Genomic DNA, 12455 nt, shown 5'->3' on the forward strand with positions numbered 1-12455 from the left:
CGTGGGAACGGCGTTCCTGCACTTTTTTCACAGCAGGAACGCCGTTCCCCCTGCAGGCACATCTGATTGCCCCTCTCCCCCCCGGCGGGCGGCTCTCTCCCGGTCACACACGGCGAGGGAGCTGTGTCCTCTCTGCTCCCTCTCGCCGCGTGCCGTTTTCTGATGCAGGGAGCCGGAATATGACGTCATATTCCGGCTCCCTGCATCAGCAGACAACCCACGCGGCTAGAGGGAGCAGAGAGGACACAGTTCCCTCGCCGTGTGTGACCGGGAGAGAGCCGCCCGCCGGGGGGGAGAGAGGGGCAATCAGGTGGCCCCCTTGACAGGTTTCCTAAAAGGTAGGGAGGGTGGGCAATATTAATAATATTAATTATTTGTATATATGTATGTCTGTGTGTGTATGTCTGTGTGTGTCTGTTAGTGTATGTGTGTGTGTTAGTGTATGTGTGTGTATGTCTGTGTGTCTGTTAGTGTGTGTGTGTGTGTGTCTGTGTGTATGTCTGTGTGTCTGTTAGTGTATGTGTGTATGTCTGTTAGTGTATGTGTGTGTGTCTGTTAGTGTATGTGTGTGTGTCTGTTAGTGTATGTGTGTGTGTCTGTTAGTGTATGTGTTTATGTCTGTTAGTGTATGTGTGTGTATGTCTGTTAGTGTATGTGTGTGTATGTCTGTTAGTGTATGTCTGTGTGTGTCTGTTAGTGTATGTGTTTATGTCTGTTAGTGTATGTATGTCTGTGTGTGTCTGTTAGTGTATGTGTTTATGTCTGTTAGTGTGTGTGTTTATGTCTGTTAGTGTGTGTGTGTGTATGTCTGTTAGTATGTGTGTGTGTATGTCTGTTAGTATGTATGTGTGTATGTCTGTTAGTATGTATGTGTGTGTATGTCTGTTAGTGTATGTGTGTGTATGTCTGTTAGTATGTGTGTGTGTATGTCTGTTAGTATGTGTGTGTGTATGTCTGTTAGTATGTATGTGTGTATGTCTGTTAGTATGTATGTGTGTCTGTTAGTGTATGTGTGTGTGTATGTCTGTTAGTCTATGTATGTGTGTGTATTTCGGTTAGTTTATGTCTGTTAGTGTATGTTTGTGTCAGTGTGTGTGTATGAGTGTACTTACGTCTGTTAGCGTATGTACGTGTGTGTATGAGTGTATGTGCTTCTGTTAGTGTATGCATGTGTATGTTTGCGTGTATGTGCTTCTGTTAGTGTATGCACGTGTGTGTGCGTATGAGTGTATGTTTGCGTGTATGTGCTTCTCTTAGTGTATGTTTGTAAGTGTCTGTCAAATCAGTGAGAGTCTGTCATTTAGTGTGTGTGTGACTATTAGTGTGTGTCTGTCAGTGTGTTTGTGTGTGTCTCTCTGTCAATGAATGAGTGTGTGTCAGTGAATGTGTGCGTGTCAAATCAGTGACGTCTGTGTGTTTGTCATTGAGTGTGTCTGTTACTGTCAGTGTGTATCTGCCAGTGTGGGTGTCTGTCAGAGAGTGTGCTTAAAGGGACACTATAGGCACCCAGACAACTTCAGCTCATTAAAGTGGTCTGGGTGCAGTGTCCCAGTCCCCTTAAACCTGCAAGTGTAATTATTGCGGTTTCTCAGAAACTGCAATAATTACCTTGAGGGGTAACTCCACCTCTACTGGCTGTCTACCAGACAGCCACTAGAGGGACTTTCGGGTGGTTAGGTGACCAAAAGTCGCCTAACTGATGCTGGACGTCCCCACCCTGTGCATGAGGACATCCAGCATCTGCTAATTACCCATAGGATTTTAACCCCTTCAGTGTTGAGTGGGGGATGGGGGCACTATAGGGAATTATAGTGCCAGGAAAACAGCTTTGTTTTCCTGGCACTATAGTATTTCTTTAAAAGGAGTAGGAAAAGGTGGAGTCTTAAGAGGAAGGGGTGGGTTCTTAACCAGGAAGCGGTGCGCCCTTGCCAGGAAGGGGTGGTAAATTTAGGTTAGGGGGGTGCTCAGGTATAGTCATGCACGCGTTTATATATGCATACAAGTGTTTTGGGTTTTTTTTTTTTGGGGGGGGGGGGGAGGGGGAGTTCCCACACTTTTTTCCCCAGGACTTGACCCCTGCCAAAGCCTCTTAATTTGTCTCATCCCTCCCCCCTAAGCAAGCCATCCTGTGTGTCACATTCTATCCCCCAGCCCCTCCATGTGTTCCATTCTATCCCCCAAGCCCGTCCATGTGTCCCAGTCTATCCACTCCCCTCCCCTCCTTGCTCACCGCCGCTGTGCCACTGATCAGACAGAAGCTGCTCACTTAGTGACCACTTCCTGTAAGACTGCTACGTGAAGGGCAGGAGATGAGCAGCACAGCCCATCGATCGCCTCCTACCAGCCATCCTGGGACCGTGGGTCCCGGGACAGTGCGGCAGTGCACCCGGCCACTGTTCAGTAATCTTGGTATAATAGAAGTCCAAGAAAACACCCAATATAATCTGGAGCTATTTGTTAATCTAGCCAGGGAGACCACTAAGCTTAACATTTTGGATAAGTACGATTGGAAGTGGCAGAAATATGTTCCTAGTTTAAAAAAGAAAACGTAAACCATGTTTTATTCAGAATGTAAGAAATAGTTGGGGCAACAGATTTCCAATGTTTAGCAATTACCATGTCAGCGGCAGTGTGCAGGTTCATTGGAAGTACTGGTGAGAAGGTTGTGAGAGGGACAGATTATTAACGTCTCTATTCAGAAGGCCAGTCCAAGGATATGGTAATTGGAATTAGTCTATTTTTTCCTACCAAATTTAAAACCAGGGGGACGGGGAACAAAAATATACTCTTCTGTATTATTTAAATGTTTATTGGGGGGAGGGGTCTGCCAACAAACATGCTAATAGACTACTCTGTATAATGTATAACATCACTAAATTACATTAATTCAATTTAACCTATAGACGTTTGCTAGACAGTTGTATCATTACATAATATAAGGCTACATAATACAAAAGGCAAAAGAAAACTGCTGTGGAAACATCCACTGTCCGATTAATATCCCAGTGCGACTCAGATGCAGCAGCAATTCATAACACTGAGGAAGAAGGTCGACTTAGGAGCAATTCCAATGCTCACTAGGCAACAGAAGCACTGGCATCAGGGCTATGGTCCCGAACGTCTGTTTGTCAATCAGCAGAGTGATCAAAAGCTGAACTATCAATCCACACACAATGTATGTCTTAAAAAGTGAACTATGTAATTTTAGTATTTGACACAATTTAGAGTGGCACAGTCTGCAGTTTTTCAGAAGAGGGAGAACAAGGGCCAAGTCAATGGAATTGGTGTTATAGTAGAAATGTATTAAGCACCCTATTGTGTACCTTAATACAGGTTTAGGCAATTACATATGGCCAGTTTATAAAATGTGTACCCACTAGGATTATGTTATATGCTTGGATGTGCTTTATTTTTGGCAATCAAATTGATTCCTGTGATTTTCTTTCATAATCTGGTTGAATTGAATTTAAATGGTTTATATCATGTACTCATTATTTACACCAATTTTCACCATCTTTGTGTATATGTAGACCCAAGCGTGACAAAGACAATTAAGGTTAAATTGGTACTGGGCCCAGCTTGATGGTGGGCTATATAGATATATTCCACTGGTGGGGTGTGTGGGGGGGGGGGGGGAGGAGAGTTGGTTATCTATGTGGGGTGCCTTTAAAAAAAACACTACAATGCTAGGAATACAAGCCTGTACACCCAACGTTATAGAACCCTAATCCAGGGGTAGGCAACCTTTGGCACTCCAGATGTTGTGGACTACATCTCCCCTGCTGCTTTGCCAGCATTATGAGGGATGTAGTTCACATCTGCAGTGCTGAAGGGTGCCTGCCCTTGTCCATATTCAGATTTGAGAGTTTCCCAACTGCAAAAAAAATATTATGCATTAGCAAGACATGTGCTTGGACGTTCAATGAAATCAATAAAGCATTCCTATAAAAGTTTTAATATGAAGAAAAGAAAAACTAACCGGTGGATATAACTTCACTCACAATAAATAAATACAAGAAAAAAGGGCATGTTATAACCATGCACATAAGGGTTACACATTTTTCTATTAAATTTTAATCAGAAACATCAAAGTTACATGGTTGTCATTAAAGTTTGATTTTTGTGAATGATGCCAATTTCGCAGGTTAACAATATTCACACAGACAATTTTTAAAATAAACAGATAAAAATAAATAAAAATAAAAGAAATCCTTCATAACACCAGCATACTATGAGAATTAAATATGGCAACAGTGGAAAAAAATATTCTAGATTTCAATCAGTAACTCCCAGCCTCACTCTTTGAAATTATAGGTTTTTTTTCGTACAGACAAAACAAACCTTAAAATGAAAGCAGCATTGAATTATTTAGTAATCCAAAGTTGGCAGAATTCAGTAAGGGTGTCAGACTGTAAATGGATGCATTTTGCCAATATTGCACCATTAGCAAAACATACAAATACTGTAGTGCTGGCACACAACTAATTCCTGATTTTGGGAGAACAAGTACAATCATGAAAAATTACAGTGTTTTCATATTGCATTATTACGGATTTAGCTTGTTTTTACTAATCAACTTAGAAAAAGCAGGACGCCCTAGACATACACGATATAAGCAGCTTGTTATTTTAATAGTTAGAGTTTTCTCCACATCCCCTACTTCAGTGGTTTTTTTTTTTGACCAAATAAATAATGATTCTGTATGGTGTGATAGGCAATGTGGCACAGAGTGCTAATCCTAGGGCAGCACCAGGTTCCCTGCTTGACATTGGTGGAAGTTAGGAAGTGATGTTCAGTCCCTCTCCACAGAAACATTGTGATTCTGTCATGATAAGAGGAGCAAAATAGAAGTGGAGTAGCTGTGCATTACGGGAAAAAAATAACCCCAAAATTGCATTTCACTATACATTATACCTAAATATTATGTCTCTTATGAGGGTTTTAAAATTAGGGCCAGAATAATAACTATTTTTGATCCAAATTACTTGTCCATAAAAAGGATCTGTAATTTGCCTGCTAACAAGGACATGCAGATCAAGTATTTTTTATTTATAAAGCAAGAATGCAAATTAAAAGGAACACTGTAGTGTCATAAATGAGTATTGTGCAGCACTGGACCAGGAAGCACCTATAGTGGCTTTTTGAGTGATGGGCACTAGAGGAGTTACTAGTCAGCAATGAAAACACTGCCTTATCTCTAAAAAGTCAATGTTTACATTGAAAAGGCTGTAGACACCAGAACAACTACATTAAGCTGTATTGGTTCTGGTGACTATAGTGTCCCTTTAGACCCAGGTATCAGAGATAGAAGTAATGAATAGTTTTAGTTAACAGCACTTTTCGACTGTAAAAGATGTGTTATAAAATGTGTTTCAGTTTGGTTTAAAATGTGAGGTTAATTTTATGAAGAAGAAAAAAAAAAGTTCCTGAATATACCCATGTATATTTCTCCTCCTATGGTTTTACTCCCCCTGGTCTGAAAAAAAAAAAAAAAAAAAGAAGTGTTTATTTTAATATGATGATTCTTCTATCCATTTATTATTCTCAAGTTGTCTACTTTGACCTACATTTTATTTCATTTTCAATTCACAGCAGCTCATTGTTTATTAAGTAAAACTTTACATCATAAGTGAAGAGGAACATAGTACATGCCACTTTAACAAATAACATGGAATATGCAAAGCTGAAAGAAAAAAAGAAAAGTTTACTAGAAGAAATAAAGTGCAAATAGTAAATAAACACGAAATGCATGAAGAACATGCAAAGTATTCAACAGCAACTCATGCTGGCACAGCTTCACAGTTCATTGTAGACAATCAGTCTGCATATTAAACATACTTTAAACGGAACAGGTTTTTACAATACACCACTACAGCTCTGTGTACCGAAAAGCAATACATTTAACAAAGCACAATGAGCTTTACTAAAGTTTGTTCTTGGATCACACTAATGCAGTACTTCAAGATACCCAAATATACAATTCAAGACATAGATATAGGCTTAGGTTCACTCCAAGCGCCATAACCATGAAAGCTTGCTGTAGTTGCTATGGTGCTAGAATGCTATGGGTGCAGTCCCCATGTTTTTCGTCAAACCTTTTAAGAATGAAAGCAAAAAAAAAAACACCAAAGGATTTCCTGTCCACCAAAGCCTACCCTATCAGATGAAGATTTCATAATGAAGATGTTTAACTGCACATTAGCATGCTCACTTCGTTCATGGAGAGGCTGTAAGCAGTGACGTACAAAAGTATTCAGCCACAAAGACTTTCTGGGACTCTTTCAATGCAGCCAAGTCACAGCTTACTTTTTCAGCCCACTATGTGGCCAAAAACTCCCTGCATCATGCGCTCTATTCAATTACTTGTTTGGACAATAAGGGAGTGAATTTATTTCCGCATTATGATATCTCCAGCTGAAACGTGGGCATAGAGTGCCAAAGATTCCTCTTTTGTTTTGTCAATCTGTCTGAAATAAGGTGACCAGCAAGGTTATTGCAGTCATAGTCACTTTACTCAACAACCATTACAATAAGCTGGAGTGGTTATAGTGTTTGGAGTGATCCTGTAATACATTTGACAGCACTTGAGCTAAAGCGAGAACCAGAAAAAAAAAAAAAAAACACGCACACGCGCGCGCGCTTTATTATAGAGTGGTTGAAATAATAAAAATGGAGGGTAGGGGGTTGTAAACATACGGATTGCTCTGGGAAATTAAACCCAAAACATGGGTCAGAAAAATGGACGAGACTTAGTAGCAAAACAGATACAAAAAAAAAAAAAAAAAAAAAAAAAAAGGTAGTAATACAGAAATCAGAAATTTAAAGACCGTACAACAATGTATTCGTTTTGCAATCAGCAGTGTAATATATCTGACATTAAATCTACTTGTGTATATTGTGAGACTTTGTAAAATGTTCCAACAGATTCACACCGTGTTTTATTTACTAAACCCCGAACTACAGTGAACTGAAATCCATAATACAAAATTTAGGAGAAGTTGGGGAATTTTTAAAATCAGCTGTTTTTGCCAAAACTTTGCAATATGATTTTGAATTCACTACAATTGAATGCATAGTATATAAACCCTACAGAAAATGCATGAAAGCAGAACTGACACTGGATAGTAGCTTAAGTCACTAACAATAAAACTTATGAAATACAAGACATCCTTATTGATATATTCCCAGTATTATTTTTCTTATATCCCTGAAATACACCCTGCAAGTATATTGAAATGTGAAATGAAGTGCTCCATTCATGACATACCCAGGTACAGATCACTGCATGCTGTCCAGCCATACATGAGAAGTGTTTCCTGCTGTATGTTAAGCCAGTGCATTTGGAAAGCCTTGTTTAATTATTATTATTTTTTATTTCACTCACGCAGCTTATCAATGCTACATACTGAGGCAGAGCACCTTTAGCATGAAGTAGTGACTTGTGTCCAAAAAACAAAAAACAGCATGATGGATCTGGTAACCCAGTTAGTCAAATGTTGGAGGGCTAGCCCTCGCGGATAGGATACGATTCTAGAATGCAGAGTTGGCTCACATGAGATTTTACCCAATAAGTAGTGACTAATGCTCATTTTAAAACAGATTCTGCTGCATTCTTGCAACTTTCCCCCCCCCCACTATAAGTCACTCTCACCAAGCTAGATTTTTGATGCTGTACATACATATACTTAAAACAGCATTTAGAACATTAGATGCATTTGTAGAAGGTGGATGGGGAAGTTGCAACCAGAGGCAGTCTAATAAAGCAATGTATTAAAGTGGCTACCAGTGCTGAGGGCCCCCCCAGGTCTCCAACTCAGGGTCTGCAGCCTGGAAGTCTGGTAGCGCCTCCTGCTGGCAGCTCACCGTGTAGTTGCTGCCCTGGTTGTTGTCCCACACCTCCTGCCCACCCCCACTGATACAGCAGATAGCGAACTGGATGCGGGGGGTAGAGGGAGGGTAACACAAGGAGAAAAGGAAGCGCTGCACCCCTGGGTTAGGGGTCCCGGCTGCACTCTGCCTCGATGCAGGGCAGTCCAGGAATGACAGCCAGTCATTGAAAGTGTATCGGATTTTAACCTGTACCCCCTCAGTGGGTCCCTGCACTCCCTCAGTGGGTCCCTGCACCAGCACGCTGCCCCGCACCCCCCAGCTAGAGGAGGACGCCTGCTCCAGGCAAAGCCCCCGGCTAGCCAGCCTGACCAACAGCTCCTCGGGGACAAGGGCACAGGCTAGGGGCTCCTGTGGTTCCCGCTCGGCTCTCTGTTCCCCCGCGGAGGGAGGGTAGCTCTGCAGCCTGGCCAGCACCGCGGGGGGCACAGTGGGCTCCTCGGTGGACAGGAATAGTTTGACACTGGCCAAGGTGAGCCCCAGGGAGTCCGCGAACTGAACCCGCTTCTTCAGCTTACAGCAGCACAGCACGGTGGCCCCCTCATCCTCCTCCGGGATGGCGTTCGCGGGCAGGGACCGTGCCCTCCTGCGGGGGGACTCTTCGGTGGGCAGGGTCGGTGGGTAGCGGGTGTCGGTGAGGCGCAGTCTGCTCGGTACACATTGCTCTGTCCCAGCGTGCGGAAGCCCATGGTGATGGAGATCTAGCCTGGAGAAACCACGGGATGCCAGCACAGCGGACAGTCTCAACCCCAGCATATGGTCCAGCAGCTCTCCCTGCACATCCTCAGAATCGGAGTTCTCCTGCTCTAGCAGCTCTTCCTGTACACACTCAGAATCGGGCTTCTCCTGCTCCAACAGCTCTCCCTGCACACCCTCAGAATCGGGGTTCTCCTGCTCCAGCAGCTCTCCCTGCACACACTCAGAATCGGGGTTCTCCTGCTCCAGCAGCTCTCCCTGCACACCATGTCCATCAGTGTTCTGCTCTCCCTGCACATCATGTCCACGGACTTCCCCCTGCTCCTGTCCACCCGGTTGTTTGTAATTCAGCAGCTCTCCCCGCACACCTAGCTGCAGTGGCTGTACCGTGTGCAGGTACTCCTGCTGCCCCCAGGGGCTCCTCTCCCCGGTGTCTGACTTGGCTCTCCGCAGTAAGTGCACGCAGTCGGGGGGCAGCTGAGAGGAGCTCTGTGGGTGGCATCCCGCTTTCTCCCGGGGGGCTGTGTTGTGTGATCCCCAGTTACCTAGCAGAGCTCTCTCTGACATGGCATCTGCCTCATACGGCGCTGTACAGAATCCTTCACCCTCCGATGGCACAGGACTCACTTGGTATATCTCCCCCTGCCCCAGGGGGTGCTCTGCTTCCTGCCCCAGGGCATCCATGTCACAGCAGGTAGTGGGAGCTGGGCTGTTAGTGCATGAGCGGGTTAAAGTCACCTGCAGTTCCCTCTGAGCAGCTCTTTGCATGGGCGGCCAGTACTGAGTGGGCACTCACTCATGAGGGCAGTGCTGCTAATCGTGGTCAGTCTGAACCCCAGCATGCATTGGGGTCATGCCCAGTCTGGCAGTATACTCTAGTACAGGACAGCCTGGTACAGCCATGGGCAGTACTAGCACCCAGGGGTGAAGTTCAGTGTCAGCTCTCTACGCAGCATGCTTTCTACTTCCTATATTGACTGGCCGACTCTCACTGTAGACACAGCTGGATTTCCTCCCCCAGGATTTATAGGTCAGTGCAGACCAGCGGCCTCTAAGTTACAGATAGCTGTAAGAGAAAAAAAATAAAAATAAAAACTTAAAAAAAATAAAAAATAATATGTCCCAACTTAACAGCTTCCTTTCACTGCCCCAGCAACAGGCAGGAAGTTTTCACCCGCCCCTATCAACCACCCGGACATATTCTGCACCCACCCCTTTTATTTCTGGCTGCAGTTCCAAGTAGAAAACCACATTTCTTTCATTGTTTAATTCTTCCATATTTGCTACATGCTCTAAGGGGGCTGGTTCACTAACCAGTAAAATGTGATACATTGAAAACAGAGTTTGCTAAATTCTGCTGCTTACCTTCACACTCAAATGGGTTTCAGTGGAAATTTACTGCTCAAACAGTGACTTGTAACCCAGATGGCAAAATGTAGGTTAAAACTGGAAGAGAAGGAAAACAGTTTCAAACACAGGGTGATTATTTTAGCTTTAATTTTGTAATTTGAGTTCTCTGTTTAACCCCTTAAGGACACATGACATGTGTGACAGGTCGTGATTCCCTTTTATTCTAGAAGTTTGGTCCTTAAGGGGTTAATAAACCATCTAAGGTTCTTAACTAAAGTGAGAACTGTCAGCAATTCAATGTGAATTTCAAATTTAATACCAAAATACTGATCTAGTCTGGAAGCATCACAGACTTGGAGAAGTTTTTCATTTTGGTTATAATCGGCCTCAAATTTAAAAAAAAATCACTTTAAGTTCCTGACAACTGAAAACTGACACTAAAATAGATGAGCTGAAAACATATCTAAAAAAAAAACAAAAAAAACCCTTCCGGTTTATTTATTTTGGGATACAGCTTCAAATTACCTGCTGCATTTAACAATTCAGTTTAGTCAATAACCTAAACAGGTTTTAGTTTTTTTTTTTTTAAAGTTTTTAAATAAATTACCAAAAACTTTCCTTTGGTTAAATCCAGAAAGTTTTGAGAGTGACTGTGCGATTTGCAATTACAATTCCTGATTTAGAAAGGTTAAATTTTCTTACAATATCTTTGATGCTGATGGGAAGTACATGAAAGCTGCTGGCTTACATTTAATTCATATGGTTTAAGAAGGCAGTCCAACTCTGACAGGGTTATTCGCAAAAGTTATCATTGTCTGGAGTTCAAAGAATTTAAAAATTTAGGTCAAAATAGTCCAATTAAAGAAAAAGGTTTCCAGGTCAAATTTTTGATATTTTAGCCCTAATTTTAAAATTCACTTATTTTTTTCTTGTTCATTTCTGGGAAACTCCCACCCTTGTGCATTTTTGGGAAACTCCCACCCTGAGTAGAATGCTCTCCCCAACTATACCTACCTCCTATAACCTCAAATCCAGTACGATATTTAGCATACCGCAATACAAATATAAAGTGGCTCGATCCGCATTTTCATACAGAGCACCGCAATTATGGAATTACCTCAGGAACACAGTCGAATCTTCATTCAATCTAAAATCTTCTAAGTGATCTATGCCAACATACCTTAATACAGAATGCACCTGTCATGGTTAACTAGAAGTGTTAAAATTTGTATATATATATATATAAAGTTTGTAATATCTTATTGTAACAATGTAGTGTTTATGGGTCCATGGCATACTTGAAAACAAGTAACCTACCTTCCTGGTAAAATATTTTATAAATAAATACATTTCCAGCAATTCCACTTTACTGGATAACCTTATATGCACTCCTGGTTGCAATGCATATGGACTCTCAGTGGGATAATGGTGTGTATCTTAATTAGTTTGATATGGCATAATAGGTAAGTTTATTGGCCAAAATATACTCACCAGGGAGGCATCATGCAATGTATGCTACTTTTTCATACAGGCTCATATTTTCAGTATTGTTTCAGCATAAGGAAACTTCACTATTCTTTAAAGAAATATGCAAATTTGTTCTGAGGACCCAAGAGCAGGTCAGAAATTCCTTGATAGCCTTGCTTTGGCACAGGTGAGATAATCAGTCCATTTAGTTGATACATCTGTGGACCAATTGACATATCCTAAACTGTTGGTTCCTGAGGACAGGTTTAAAAAAATCTCCAACAGTTTAAGAAGGGAATTAACCCCTTAGTTAACATCACCAGAGGAGAAACAGACTGCAGTAAGTGGACTACCCTTATGCTTGAATAAATGTAAATGAACTCCATAGTGTTAGGAATACAAAACACAATAGTGTCCCTCTGCCTCCGTGCCCCCCACCCAGTTATTAAATGGTTAAAAACACGTTTTACCCTTACCTGATTCCAGCTCCAAGGTCCCTTGGTGATGGATCATTCTCCTCCTTTTCTGACGTCACAGCGATCAGGGAATCTAATGCGTATGCATAGTGTTCCCCACAGGAGAGTATTGAATCAATGTTTTCCTATGCTAGATATCATCTTGCAAATTATGAGGATGTCCAGCGTCGTTTCACTCAGTTTAGCTCTGTGTGAATTGAGGAAGCGCCTCTAGAGGACAGCAACTAAAACTGCAATATTTTACTTTGCAGGTTTAAGGGAACAGGGGCAGTGCACCCAGACCACTTCACTTCACCAACACATAAATACACATACAATCATTAACAGACACACACATTTTCTCACAAACTCACAAATTTTGTTATTTGTTTTAATTTAAGTTCACCCAGCCTCCCTACCTTTGGGAGAACTGGAGTGGACCAGCTTTCACTGGGGTCCAATTGGGCCTCCGGTCATTTTCAAGCTCTTTTTGCTTTGCTCCTCGCACACTGTTTAGTGATGCTGGGTCCAAAGTGACATACTATTCCAGCTCCCAGCATCATTGCAGGGCACGCAAGGGAGCAGAGCAAAAAAATTACA

General features: G+C 42.2%; 1 protein-coding gene across 1 annotated transcript; it reads right to left on the reverse strand.

The window, feature by feature from the left end:
- Positions 1-6790: 6790 nt before the first annotated feature.
- Positions 6791-9658, reverse strand: PPP1R3G (protein phosphatase 1 regulatory subunit 3G). Its single transcript, XM_063450536.1, has one exon. The coding sequence runs from the start codon at positions 9349-9351 to the stop codon at positions 7780-7782; it is 1572 nt and encodes a 523-aa protein (XP_063306606.1). The 5' UTR covers positions 9352-9658; the 3' UTR covers positions 6791-7779.
- Positions 9659-12455: the final 2797 nt, after the last annotated feature.

This window comes from Pelobates fuscus, chromosome 4 (genome assembly GCF_036172605.1).
Source record: "Pelobates fuscus isolate aPelFus1 chromosome 4, aPelFus1.pri, whole genome shotgun sequence".
In the NCBI taxonomy this organism is placed as follows: domain Eukaryota; kingdom Metazoa; phylum Chordata; class Amphibia; order Anura; family Pelobatidae; genus Pelobates; species Pelobates fuscus.